Source organism: Numenius arquata, chromosome 3, assembly GCF_964106895.1.
Source record: "Numenius arquata chromosome 3, bNumArq3.hap1.1, whole genome shotgun sequence".
Lineage (NCBI taxonomy): Eukaryota > Metazoa > Chordata > Aves > Charadriiformes > Scolopacidae > Numenius > Numenius arquata.
Window position 1 is genome coordinate 44,154,267 of NC_133578.1, and position 12,922 is coordinate 44,167,188.

General features: G+C 49.6%; 1 protein-coding gene across 1 annotated transcript; it reads right to left on the reverse strand.

Moving 5' to 3' along the window:
* Positions 1-1,534: 1,534 nt before the first annotated feature.
* KMO (kynurenine 3-monooxygenase) lies at positions 1,535-11,552 on the reverse strand. Its single transcript, XM_074145303.1, has 15 exons — positions 11,440-11,552; positions 10,458-10,527; positions 8,782-8,879; positions 7,759-7,848; positions 7,474-7,522; positions 6,602-6,689; positions 5,779-5,944; positions 5,206-5,277; positions 4,561-4,682; positions 3,210-3,357; positions 2,676-2,733; positions 2,480-2,562; positions 2,110-2,211; positions 1,957-2,016; positions 1,535-1,760 (listed from the first exon to the last, which is right to left on the reverse strand). The coding sequence occupies exons 1-15, from the start codon at positions 11,491-11,493 to the stop codon at positions 1,593-1,595; spliced, it is 1,428 nt and encodes a 475-aa protein (XP_074001404.1). The 5' UTR covers positions 11,494-11,552; the 3' UTR covers positions 1,535-1,592.
* Between the last annotated feature and the right edge of the window lie 1,370 nt (positions 11,553-12,922).

Genomic DNA, 12,922 nt, shown 5'->3' on the forward strand with positions numbered 1-12,922 from the left:
GTCTCTGACAAAGATGTTAAATAGCACTGTCCCAGTACTGACCCCTGAGGGACACCACTCGTCACTGGCCGCTGCTTGGACATTGAGCTGTTGACCACAACCCTTTGAGTGCGGCCATCCAGCCAGTTCCTGATCCACTGAGTGGTCCATCTGTCAAATCCATGACTTTCCAATTTTGACACCACTATGTCATGTGGGACAGAGTCAAACGCTTTGCATAAGTCCAGGTAGATGATGTCTGTTGCTCTCCCCTTATCTACCAATGCTGTAGCACCATCGTAGAAGGCCACCAAATTTTTCAGCATGACTTGCCCTTGGTGAAGCCATGTTGGCTGCCACCAATCACGTCCTTATTTTCCATGTGCTTTAGCAGAGATTCCAGGAGGATTCGCTCCATGATCTTGGCAGACACAGAGGTGAGGCTGACTGGCCTGTAGTTCCCTGGGTCTTCCTTTTTTCCCTTTTTGAATATCGGGGTTACGTTTCCCTGTTTCCAGAGAGCGGGAGCTTCACCAGATTGTCATAACTTCTCAAATATGATGGAAAACAGCTTAGCAACTTTGTCCGCCAGCTCCCTCAGGACCCGTGGATGGATTTCATCAGGTCCCATGGACTTACGCACCTTCAGGTTCCTTAGATGGTCTCGAACCTGATGTTCTCCTACTGTGGGCAGTTCTTCATTCTCATAGGCCCTGGTTTTGCCTTCCATAACCAAATACATCTGTCCTGCTAAGAATCAGGTGCAAGGGCAGCAGCTGAAGCATTAATTGGAAAAAATACAGCAAAATCCTGTCCTTGCTGCCAGTATCTCCTATAGAGAGTGCCTGGGAAAAATGCTGGCCAGAGAAACAAATTGTCTTCTAGACTAATTTGCCATTTACATCCTGAGAAGTGCTCCCTCGCAAGCCAAAAATTACTTACTAAATGATGCAAACCAGTTCTTGTCCTTGCCCATTTGCTGGCAGCTATATGTAAACCACCTTAAACAAGTGTGGCTGTACCATGTCAGATCAGGGGTTAATTTGAGCAATTTTACTGTTCTTCAGCACTGACTGTGAGGGTCTAGGGCAAGGTAAAAAGAAGGAAAGTGTGTTTGAAACTCCCCCCAGTACTATCCCAGCCTGCAGCTATTTATGGCTCAAGGAACCCTAACTCAGTGTATGTCCCGTGCACCCCACACGGCTGCACGAAGATACCAGAGGTATCCTTTAGGCCTCTGGGTCTTGGACACAATGCCCATTGCCAGGCACCCAGGCGGAGACTGTTGTTACTTGAACATGAAGAAACTATCAGTCTCCCCTGTCAGCAGCTGCAGATCTTACTGCTGCTGTAGTGTGCGCAGTACAAGTACAACCACATACATGCTTCAGAGGACAATTAGAGAAAATCAATGAGGGATCCAGACTTTTTCAAAAAGAAGTAGTAATTGCATTAGACAGAAGTACATGTTAGAGCACATGCAAAATGTCAAAGGGAAAACAGTGAGGTAGGAAGAAGAAGCTGCCAGGCCACATCCCAAGACAAACAACATCATCCAGTGGGCCAACAGCACATGTCTTCACTTTTATTACAACCAGGAGCTCCCCTTACATTTAAGCCACTTGTGTGCCAAAGGGAAAATTTCCAATATTCTTCAGATTATGGGACCAGCCCCACAAGTTTTCCATGCAGAAGTCCAAGTTCCGTGTTAGCCGCTTTATGAGCAGGTAGGTGCCACCTAGTCCTGCTGCCCCCATGACAAAGAGCCCTCGATTAATTATCTGCAAGTGCAAAGAGAAACCCCAGCATCAGCAGAGGTTTGCTCCTACGCTGCGGCACCAAGCAAAGTCTTCACATCTGCACCTACCTGGTGTGGTCCCACCACCAATGCTCCCCCCCAGCAGCTGAGCAGTGCAGGTGTGCAGGATGCTCACAAGGCTCATGGCATGGGGAGGACAGGCACCACCACTGACCAACCTTTTTCTGCCATTTCCAACGCTGAAGTGCCTCATGGTAGCGAATTCTGGTGAAGGTCACCTGGGAGGGTTGCAGGAGCACGTCACCACCTCAAAGCCAGCCAGGAGAAGCTCACAGCAGCTCAGGCAGTGGGGACCAAGGTGCTAGCCTTACCATGGTGTACAGTGGGATGATGGTGGAAGGCATAAGGGTGTGGAGGAAGTTGTCTATATGCTTCCGGAAAATGAACAACGTTGAATTCACGTGCTCACGCATCTGCGACAGAGCAACCATCACCCCTTTGCAGGGTGTCTTGGCAGAGCTCCCAAGTGTTTTGCTAGCTCTCCCACTGCCTGTCCTGGGGGGTCACCTCAGGGAGCAGAGCTGCCCCAGTGGAATTCCCAAGAAGCTCTTTGGCTAAAGTCTGCCAGGGTGACAGCCCAGCCAGAATCTTGCCAGAGCCTCTGCCCGCTGTGTGCATCCTAACAGCGTGCTGCTGTATGCACAGCCCACAGGACTACAAGTCTGTGTGCAGCTCGCCTACCTCTACGTAGTTGTACATGGCTAAATCTGAGATCGCATGGTCATCTGGCACCCTCAGCCTGGAGAACTCAGGGAGGCAGGCACCTGGAACAAAAAATTGACAGCTCACGGGCAGCTCCTCAGCAGGGTATCCAGCTGCCTTCAGCCACAGAGGGATCCTCCTCTGCTCTTGCTCCTCTCCAGCTACCTTCACTCACCAAGATCATTGCGGAACTGGTCCATTAATTCATCAAAGACCAGACAATCCTCAAAGCCCTGGTAGGAAAATTACAGGGTAAATAGGCAGAAGGAACAACATGTTCATGAGAAGTGCTCTCACAGATGCTTAGCTAGTGTAGCTGTTCACATGTGCAGGCTCCCACTGACCACAGCTTCAGAGGAGGAGTCTTACTCCAGGCCACTCTGCCAGGGGTCTTGCAGAGAAATCCAGGGGGTTGCCTTTCCCAGCAGCATGGGACTGCCCTGCTGGACCACCCTCCCACACAGTTTTCTGCCCCATGGGAAGGTTGCAACACCTTCCCATTCCCTCTCTTCCCCTGAGGACAACCAGGTCCTACTGAGCAGCCACGTGTCCGAGGGGAGTTCAACACCTGCCAATGCAGAGGACATCAGACTGTGAAACAGGCCAGTCCCTGAACTCTATAGAGCTACACTCTAAAACCAGGCATTTATGGGTAAAAAGAGTTGGGACCCAACTGACACAGTTGAACCAGGACCAGCCACAAACTTACTGCATTCATGCCCTGTCCGTAGAAGGGCACAACGGCATGCGCAGCATCTCCCATCAGCACGCACCGGGAAGCAAGGTGGTAGGAGGAGCACTTCACAGATATCATGGCCTGGGCTGGCAGCAAGAAGTAATCGTGCTTCAGCTCTCGCCTTCAGGCAAAACAACAGATACTTCACTTGTGGGACCACAAGAGACAAGAAGAGTAAGTTATGCAATGTCCAAGCTCAGGAAGCCAGGGTCACGGGCACTGCCAGCATTGGGATGCAGAAACCAAGCCTATTCACTAGGATATTTGTGCTGGGGAAAATGTGGAGGCTGCAAAACCTATTTCATGAACTTCCCACTATGGACCAAATATTTTGTCTACAGGTTTTAAGCTCTGCACACAACCTGACCACGAGTAAGAGTGTCATTGACATCTCAGTCCTCTTACCTTGAGCAGTGGTAGATGGCAGTCACTGTAGGAAAGATGATATACTAGAAGATATCTGCGTTTCTAAGTTTGTATGAAGTCCTGTGATATAGTCTCCTTAAGAGGAAAGGAAACTTCCTAGCACAGCTGAGACCCTTCCTATCAGCAAAAAAAACCCTGTAACTATGTTGCAAAGCAGAATATTAATAGCATGGGCTGGAGTTCCCACTGGCTGGGGAGCTTCTTTCTTTGCTGGAAAATGAGGATGCTCTGAACAGAGCCAAGACCATCAGGACATGTGCTGGAAAGGCTAACCCTGATCCCCACTGCCACCAGGGCCCCCAGACAGTGCTGTGGCTCCATGCTGCTGCGGCTCCATGCTGCTGCCTTGGTGCCATTTGCCCAGTAGTGAGAGGGTCCCCACTGTCCAGGGAGCAGCACGTCGCTGGGAGCTGCCTGCTCTTGTGACTCACAGCTGTGGGTTTTAGCCATAAAATTAATAAGTGCCAGATTTCGGTTAGTCAGCACAGTGGAGTTTGGGGATTTTTTTGCCAAGGCCACCTTTTCTCAGTCTGTCATCTAAAATCTCAATGTTTGCACAACTTAGCTATCTGAACAGCAGGACTACCTTTGCACTGCTGGTTTCAGCAAGCAACCCTTGGCTCTAGTGCAGTCACTTTGCTCACCCACCTCTAACATCTAAAACCCACGGCTTATGAACCATTAATCCATTCCTCAAGTTCAAACCAGCTTGGTCTGTTCACTTCCCCTCCTTCAGACCAATGGGCCATGGAGGTCCACCCCAACAGCATTCACAATGACATGGCCCACCAGCTTCAGTGGAGTCTCCATCACCAGGACCCTGAGGCTGGGTGGGGATGCATCCACTGGCTTTGCAGCACTATGCTGATGAGCGTGAAGGGGAGATGGGAACACTTACTCTCCGATGAGAGGGATGGCATCTGGGAAGTGGGTCTGGAAAAAACCCAGCACTTGTTCGCCTGTTGTGAGCTTCTCAAATTCCTCAAAGGGCATGAAGAGCGTGCAGGTGAAGGACTTGTCCTGCCAGCCAAGGAGGAAGGTCAGAAAGAAGCCCAGAGGCCATAGAGAGGACCTGGCACTTGGAGCAGCTGCTCAGTGCCCAGCCTGTCACCCAACAATCATAGCAACCCACCTGTGCAGTGGGGATGAGCACCCGGCCACCCTGTTACCTGTGGTGAGCTTGTACATGCTGAGGGGAGGCAGAAACGGGCAACGTGAACTGCCAGCATGGGCCTGGCATGCTGCCATGGTACTCCCATGTCTGATTTATAACATCCAGCTGCAGAGAGCTGGATTTTGGGGAGCTTGGGTGGGCTCAGGTGTGTGAGCAGAGAGAAGCGGCACAGCGGGCAGAGAGAAGCGGCTCAGCGCTATGATGCAGGACCAGCTTGGGAGGTCCTGCCCTGCATGACCCCCCCCAGGCTGTGGGACACCTGGCACATTTTCGGCAACCCTAGCCCCTGCCACATGGCTGCCACCACATCCAGTTCATCCCTACAAACTCCATCCTGTGCCCCAAGGGAGTGTGGCCATGGGTTATTACCATGTTGGGCAGTGCAATCATCATGAAGGTGTTTCTCGGCCAGATATGGAGGTAGTTTGGTTCCATGGCAAACTGAAAGAGAAGGAAGATCACCCCTGCTTCCCCAGCCCAGCCTCTGGCTGCCCTCCACACCACCCAAACCAGTTCACATCCTTTGTACCATGAGAAGACACAATGACCACAGAGCCCCTTTCTGCTACCTGATGCTTCAGGGAGACACAGAGCAAGGGCAAGAGGAAAGGGTAGGAAAGATAGGCAAAAATCTGCTGGTTTGCAGTCACTGATGTCCTCATAGACATGTTCCCATATTTCCAGGACCTCTCAGAGCTAGAGTTAACCCCACCACCCTGGGGCAGGCTCTCTAGGTCTTTTGCAGCTGGGTACCAAGACACTGACACCACCACTAGAAGAGGAAGAGATGCCTACCTTCTCCTGTGAAAGTTTTAATTCTTTGGCTGAGGCCCAAGCGAGAAATTAGTTTCTCTAGAGCTGCTGTAGCAGAGCCACCATGAGAGGGGAGCACCGTGTCCCACCTACAAAGGTGGTAGCAGCCCTGAGGACAGGCACACTTACATCTCCATCCTTGGGAGGGATGGTTAGCTCCATATAGCCATGAGGAATGTACTCATGACTGTAGTTAAAGCGTGTTTGCCTCATGAACTGCTTTCTGACTGTTGAGAAGGCTCCATCGCATCCCACAATGAGATCGTAGGTGACTTCCAATGGCTGCTGGTCAGATCTGAAAGCCAGAGAGTTCCTTGGATCAACCCTGCCGTAACTCCAGGCCAGCTCAGCACCACCGAGCACAGTGCACCGCTGAGCCTTTTGCAAAATGCCAGTGTCACCTCCAGCATTATTAATCTTCTAGGGTGAGGGAAGACTGGCTTTCACTGTCTGGGAAACTCAGCACTAGGATAATTGTCCTGTAGGTTACCAAAAGCATAACTCTGCCAGATCTAGCCAAGAATGTGACAGGCCCTCTTGGAGTAATGCTGCTATTTTGCAGAGCCCGCATCCCCAGCTGGATGGGGGTCATAACCAGAGTTTAACACAACTATGAAACAAGGTCAATAGCTGCCCTTCCTGATGAGCAATCTGTCCCTGAAAACCAGTGCTATGGAGACTGCTAAGTTTATTCCCTGCACAGGTCAGCAAGTATGTGCCTAGCCTACTGCCAGGCTGCTGGGCGGTTAAAGAATTGCTTATATCTTTTTCAGCCTCCTCATGAACCCTGCTTTGATGTCTCTCCTTTCCAAAGCTGACACTGAGTTTTGCCCTGCTCAGGAATAACACACTAGTTTCAAATTGAGATTGCTCAATTGTTTGAGGCTTTATGAATGATTAAGCAGAAAATAAGTGAACATAGTACTTGACCCTAGGCTTGCGCAGGGATTACCTGTTTATGGTTAATGTCCCCAGCTCTGCGTTGCAGTCCAGGAGCTTGTGTCCAAAGTACAGTTTAGTGTTGGAGTACTTCTCAGCAGCTGTGAAAAGAAAAGACAACTAAATGTAGATGCTTGTACTGTGACCCCAAAAATATGTCCAAGGGATCCCTAAATTATAGGGACTTTTGCCATTGCAGCAAATAAGATTGCTGTGTTGAGTGATGGCCAGTGGGCAGGGCACACTAGGATTGCATTTGGTCAACTACAGTGAAAACTATTTAAAAATTCAAGGAATCCTGCAAAGACTTCTTTCTTCCCTGCAATGACATGAGTCATTGACCTGTTTCCACCATCACCACATTCTATTTCAGGACGGGATGTGGTGCCTGTAATCAGTGGAAAATTTAGGGAAATTTGGCCTGGCTTGATTACACACTTTGCCACTGTGCTCCAATTTCTATTTGTCTCTGTACAATCGGGTTGCAGAAAATGCCATTAACTGTGGCAAGGCTGAGGAGACATCTCTGGCTTTGGCTGGTGAAGTTCTGGGAGCAGATGCCAGTGCCAGGAGCCAGGGTGCTGAGGCAGTTCCCAATCAAGGGTGACAGCACAAGGGCTGCTCCTCAGGGATTTCTGCATACACAGAAAGGTCTCAGGGGGACCTGTTTGAATATCCTTTTGTGTCAGACAAGCAGCAGGGAAACAGCACAGATTTTTCTTCTTAAAAACACAACTAGTTCACATTGGCACTTTCTGAGAGAAGGTTATGCCAAACTCACAGGCAAAGAGAGCCTGGTGCCCAAAGTGTCCTGTTCATGGGGTAAACCCTAAATCCTTGGTGAAGAGAGTGTAAAAGTGTTTGCAAACATACCTGGCAACCTACCTGTTAGCAGCTCTCTGTTTAAGTTTGCTCTGTCCACAGAGAGAATGTACTGCAAGACAAACAAACACGGGGTTCAGGAGGCATTGCTGAAGGATGCTTGCATGACAAGACAAGAAATGCCACACTCTCTGAATAGCCCCGCTGAAGTTGGAGGGTCACGCAATCCCTTTCCTGTTCACACCATCCCCTTTAAGAGCATAAGCTATCCATCACACAGAGCCACAAATGCCATTAAAGACCCCTCATGCTCTGCTAAGCATCTGAGTGGCAGCATGAGACCAGTACCTGGTTCTTCTTCCCATAAGGGATAGAGTACTTCTTCCCCGAAGGCATATGTATCCTCCTTGCCTGCATGGGAATGCCTTTGGACACAATCTGAAATGGAAGGGAACACAATCCAGCCTTCTGGACAAAACTGAGTTGCCAAGGAGCAAGGCACAAGCTACCAAATGCCATTCCCCCCATGCCCTGCACTCCAAGCATGAGTGGGATGCTCTCTGCTCATACATTTCTGTGGGACTATCCAAGTTAGTGGGGAAAATTTTACAGGGCTGTCAACGCCAAGTCACTGCATTTTACTGAGATTACTTACAAACTCATTCTCATAAAAATCAGTGCAAAAATATTTTTTGAGAGAAAGGACATGAAAAGCCTCAGGGTGCTTGACAGAGAAGGGGATGACAGTCAAATTACATCCTGGTGCTGGGATACAACCTGTTGAAGTCTGGGCTCCTTCTCTGCAGGGAGCCAGGGACCAGGAGAACCCACCACTACCAGAAGTGCAGAAGTCAGTGTGCACAGATTTCAGGGGTCAGCCCAAAGCTCAAGGGTTTGTGGGAAAACACAAATCTACACATGTCAGTGGGTAAACTAGCCCCCTTTAATGCATCCTGCTGGTACTCCAGCTCTTTTGGGAGTCCACCTACTCCTGCCCTGTTTGCCCTCACCCTCCGGGAGGGAGGAGAGCACAGCAGAGAAGTAAACACTGGAATGTTTGTCTGAGTGTTGGTCTCCAAGGGAAGCACCCTCTGCCATGAGCAGAGCCCAGCTGCCCAGGGTTGGGTGCTGACCCTAGGCTGGGGGAAATCTCCATTGGTGGCTGTGCCATGAAGCAGTGGAGAGTCAGGCTGCAGGCATGCAGTGGGACAGGGCTACCTTCGTCCTCACAAAAGCAGAGCTACTGCTGCAGTGGTGGTGCTGGGGAGCAGCTGCGTTTGGGGAGCAGAAAAAAAGCCTGTCCATCACCAGCTGAAGTCAACAGCATTTTATCACAGAGACCCCACCACTGACAAGAAGCTGACAGGGTACCTGCTCTTCCATCCCCACAGCTCGGAGGGCTTGGCGTCCTCTGTGGGACAGGGCCAAGTTAATGCTTCTGCCACGGGCAAAGCTGGCCACCCGGATATCTATGTGGAAAGAGCAGTTGGTTATGCAGATGCCAATACCATAGCTTGGTGTGGGCGGCATCTCCTGAAATCCCTGAAGTGACAGCAGTGGGGAGTCCCCATCCCCCGACTCTGCATGCAGAAAGGGCAGATATCAGAGGGCATGTTCAGCTGTTGGGAAGGCAGCTGAACAGCTTTGAGGGTGGCTTTCTCTGTGCTACCTCTAGCCTGGGGGAAGCAGCTGCAGCCAAGTACTGCAAAGGGAATGCTGGATCCTGACAGCTCCCCACAGTGCTGGAGGGCACATTATCACTAAAAGCCATTTACCCTCTAAGGGGTGGTAAGTGGAGAGAGCTGAGCTCAATGCTTGGCAGCTTCTGCTGAGACCCACAGACTGATGCTTTTTGGGACACTGGCAGGTCACCTTCTCCAACACTTTTCAGATGGGAATGTCTCAGTGCTGGCCTGTTCCTCCTCCGAACGGCCTCACTCAGGCTTCCCAGGTTGTCTGGCCAGTGCATGTGGCAGAGCCTCATCCCAATAGCTTTCAGGGTTGCATCTCAGCGCAAGAAATGGGCCAAAAACTGGACCAAAGTCGTAAAATCTCTCTGACTTAAAAGGCAAGTTAGAGCGATCGGAGACTTTTTGAACCTGTGAAACTTCTAGCATATACAACATCCAACAAAGAGTTTAACAGTTAAACCACAGTGAAAAGCCATTTGCTCTTGCTCAATGCCTGCAGCCTGCTGGCATCACTTGGGGCTGGCTGCTGTGACCCCCTGTTTCTGCAGCAGGGACCCAGAGCTGTGTGCAGGACCCAGGATGGGTGCAGCAGAACTGCCCATCTCAATGTCTGCCAAAGCAGGAAGAGTTATCACAGAGACCACGTGTCACATGGGGCTTCTCATTCCCTTTGCTGCATGTTCGAGTTGAGTTTCACCTTCCTTTTCACCATTCTCATCTGCTGCTTGGCTTGCCATCTCTGCCCAGGTTTTATTTGTCTGTCAGCTGATAGGCACTGAACGCAAACAATTTCCCTCCCTTTCAGCCAGCACCTGTGCCCCGAATCATCATTTTCTGTTGTGGTGCCCTGTGGAGCTGGAGGCTTCCTGAAAGCACTCCATCTCTTCTTCCGCCCCTCTTGCTACCAGCTCTGCTCACCACCAATGGCAGTAGTTACAAGGTCAAGTTGATGCTTTTAACCCTAACAGAGATGCTGCAGCATTAATAACAGCCGTTGCTTCCAGACTTCTGACCCAGCTTGGTTCAATGGCACTGTGCTATAATTCTTCATGCAGAGACAAATTTTCAAATGTGATGATTTGAATCAATATTTAGGCCAAGAGCATTAAAAAGGGCATCAGCTGAAGTGTGGGCTCCCTCCACGCAAGACAACATATTTCAAATAAATGCTCCCCACCACCACAGGAGCTAAAGGGAAGAGTGAAAAGAATATCCTCAAAGTGTCACATTTTCAGCTTTCTTTTTCCTTCTGCGGTTTCAGTGAGTTCACATAGTTCCTCTTTTGCTTCTTCAAGAACTGTTATCAGTAAAGGGACAGAAACATTAATAAAGCAGTAATGATCAGGCTGAACTTACCTTCTCTGGCTTCATAAACATCAACATGGAAACCTCGTCTAGCAAAGAAACAGGCATTTAATGCACCCACCTACAAGAGAAGGATCAGGAATGGTGGATGAAGTGTTCAGTAGCTATATGGTAGCTATATCACAGATCACTACTGAGATGCATCAAGGGAAAGCAGCAGTCAGGGGATGCAGCTCAGCATATATGGGAAGACTTTTTGATCAAGAACCTAGAGGACTTCTTCCTGGAGAGAAGTCCTCTGGCACACTTGACATGCCTGTAGAGCCTCCAAGACAAAAATTACCCATCAAAACTCATCGTTTTAAGTCATACCAGGTTCAGGGCTCGTCTACACACAGTGATTAATTGCAGCAGGGCTAGTGCCTTCACCCAGAGACAACAGGAGCTGGTACAGGGAAGCTCCCTGCTCCTCTCTGAACTATATTTATCTTCGTCAATAGAATTCAGGGTACTGCAGCATTTCCTTAGGAACACATGAGGGGAAGCTAGACCTGTGCAAAAGCAAGATGCTTCCTTAAAAAGGACAGCATACGTATGTACTGCTTGTTATTTAAACGGATGGCTCTCTTTTTCATGTTTAATTTCCATCATTAATTGCTATCAGAACTACAGACTCTTATGTCATCACTCTTTTCCAGCAGCACAGGGACCAAGAAGGTAATGGCCAAAAAAATCAAAAGAGAGACTCAAGTGTTGCAATGCTCCATGATGTCCTTTAGAGTCAGATGCATTGTGTCTCTGGGATATCTCAGCAGCAAAGCTTTCCCTCGAGGGAAAGAGCTGTTCTCCTACAAAGTCCTAGCTGTTCAGATGAGCTTTGCTGCCTCCTGCAGTGAGAATTAACCGACTCCTCCATTACTCCTCGTCATCTAAAGGAGGAATGATTTTAAGAAAAACATTCACCCCACATCCAAGCAATGCTTTTACAGCCCTGGCAAATGCAATCACACAGCCGCCAAATTGCATTTCCTACCAGACCACCGCCAACAACAGCAACTCTTTTCCCCTGTGGATTGCCAGGCTCCATCGCTGGGGCAGCCCCGAGGTTGCAGGTTCTTACTGCTGCGTTCCCACTCCCTGTCCTGCTGCACTGCCCTCACCAGCAGGGAGGAGAAGGGGAAGGACACGGGCGGCTGAGTCACACCCGGGTTCTTCTCCTGTGGTTCATGTTAAAGTTTAACTCCCAGCCCAGAGAATGTTGGTCAGTCAGTCTGGCTGTGTGGCCAGCCACACTGAGCCTTAGGTGAAGAGAGGTGAATGTGGTGTTATTCAGTCAGGCCTTATTAAAAGGCCTCTTTTGAAAATTGTAAAGCAATTCTGCATCCTTCAAGGACCCCCTAATGAAATGCACACAGAGCAGGAGGAGAACATGCATCTGCTGGGCTTCTGCTGGTGCTCTGCTGGGCTGCAACTGCAGAGGCACCCGTGGAACAATACAGACTAACTCCTGGAGCACTCTCTTGAGGGTGGTATGTGAAGCACACTGGTTGCCCAGGGGCCTGATCCCATCTGTGAGGACATCTTTTGCCCAAGTAAGCTGTGTGCGGCTTGAGCGTTTTGGGGTGAGGGTCCATGCCCAATCTGCACAAGCTTTCCAGGACTCAGATGAGGCTGTGAGGAAACACCTCTGCATGCACCATTTCACGTGCCCATCCCCGGGAGGACGTGGTCTGCTGAGCCAATCCTACACACAGTAAGCTTTTAAAAGCAAGGACCCAATTACAGCCTACACAAAATAATTAAACAGCAGACAGTGAAAACACATACATTAACATACACTAACTACCATGTATTGGAAAACCTGCAATGCACAGCCCAAAACAGCAGATTTGTCTCAAAGGAGCAAGGCCAAATCCCTGCAGCACCATTCTTCATTGGGTGGCCTGGCTCCTGGTGTAGCAAGTGCCGGCTGCTCTCAAGGGAATGGGGAGGAAGCACCGTACCACACCACAGTCCCAATCTGCAGCAGCATGTAAGGACAGGCCATGCAGGAGAGGATCAACAGGACCCACAAGCAGTCCCAGGCCCAAGGTTAAATGGGACTGCTGGCCTTGGGGAGGGCAGGGGTCCCAGGCGGGGCTGTTAAAGGCTATTAGTGCCTGTGGGCCCTGGCACTGCATCCGAATGAGTTGCCACTGAAGACCCTCCATTGGTTTTTCTCTGATCTACTCAGCAGTGAATTGATCCACGTTATCTACTTGACTGACACGCAGCAAAGAAAACAGAGCAAAAAGGGCAAAGAGCAAGGTAAGTTTTACGTAGTAAATAAATTATTCATTAATTGTTTTCAGAGCACAGACAGCACACTATTAGCTTCCAGCAGTGACAGTTTTTATTTGGAAATATCACTCACAGCACTCTTTGCATACTTACCTAGTAGGCTTTACAAATTACCCCACAACCCTAGATTACCAATTTGATAGCAGCAATTTAAGGTATGCTGGTTAATTCATGGA

Coding starts and splice junctions, on each gene's coding strand:
- KMO (XM_074145303.1), bottom strand. CDS start 11,493: ATGGAGCCTGGCAATCCACAGGGGAAAAGAGTTGCTGTTGTTGGCGGT. Junction 10,528..11,439: donor CTGTTGTTGGCGGTGGTCTG/GTAGGAAATGCA, acceptor CTTCTCTTGTAG/GTGGGTGCATTAAATGCCTG. Junction 2,212..2,479: donor CCATGTACAACTACGTAGAG/GTAGGCGAGCTG, acceptor GCTCTGTCGCAG/ATGCGTGAGCACGTGAATTC.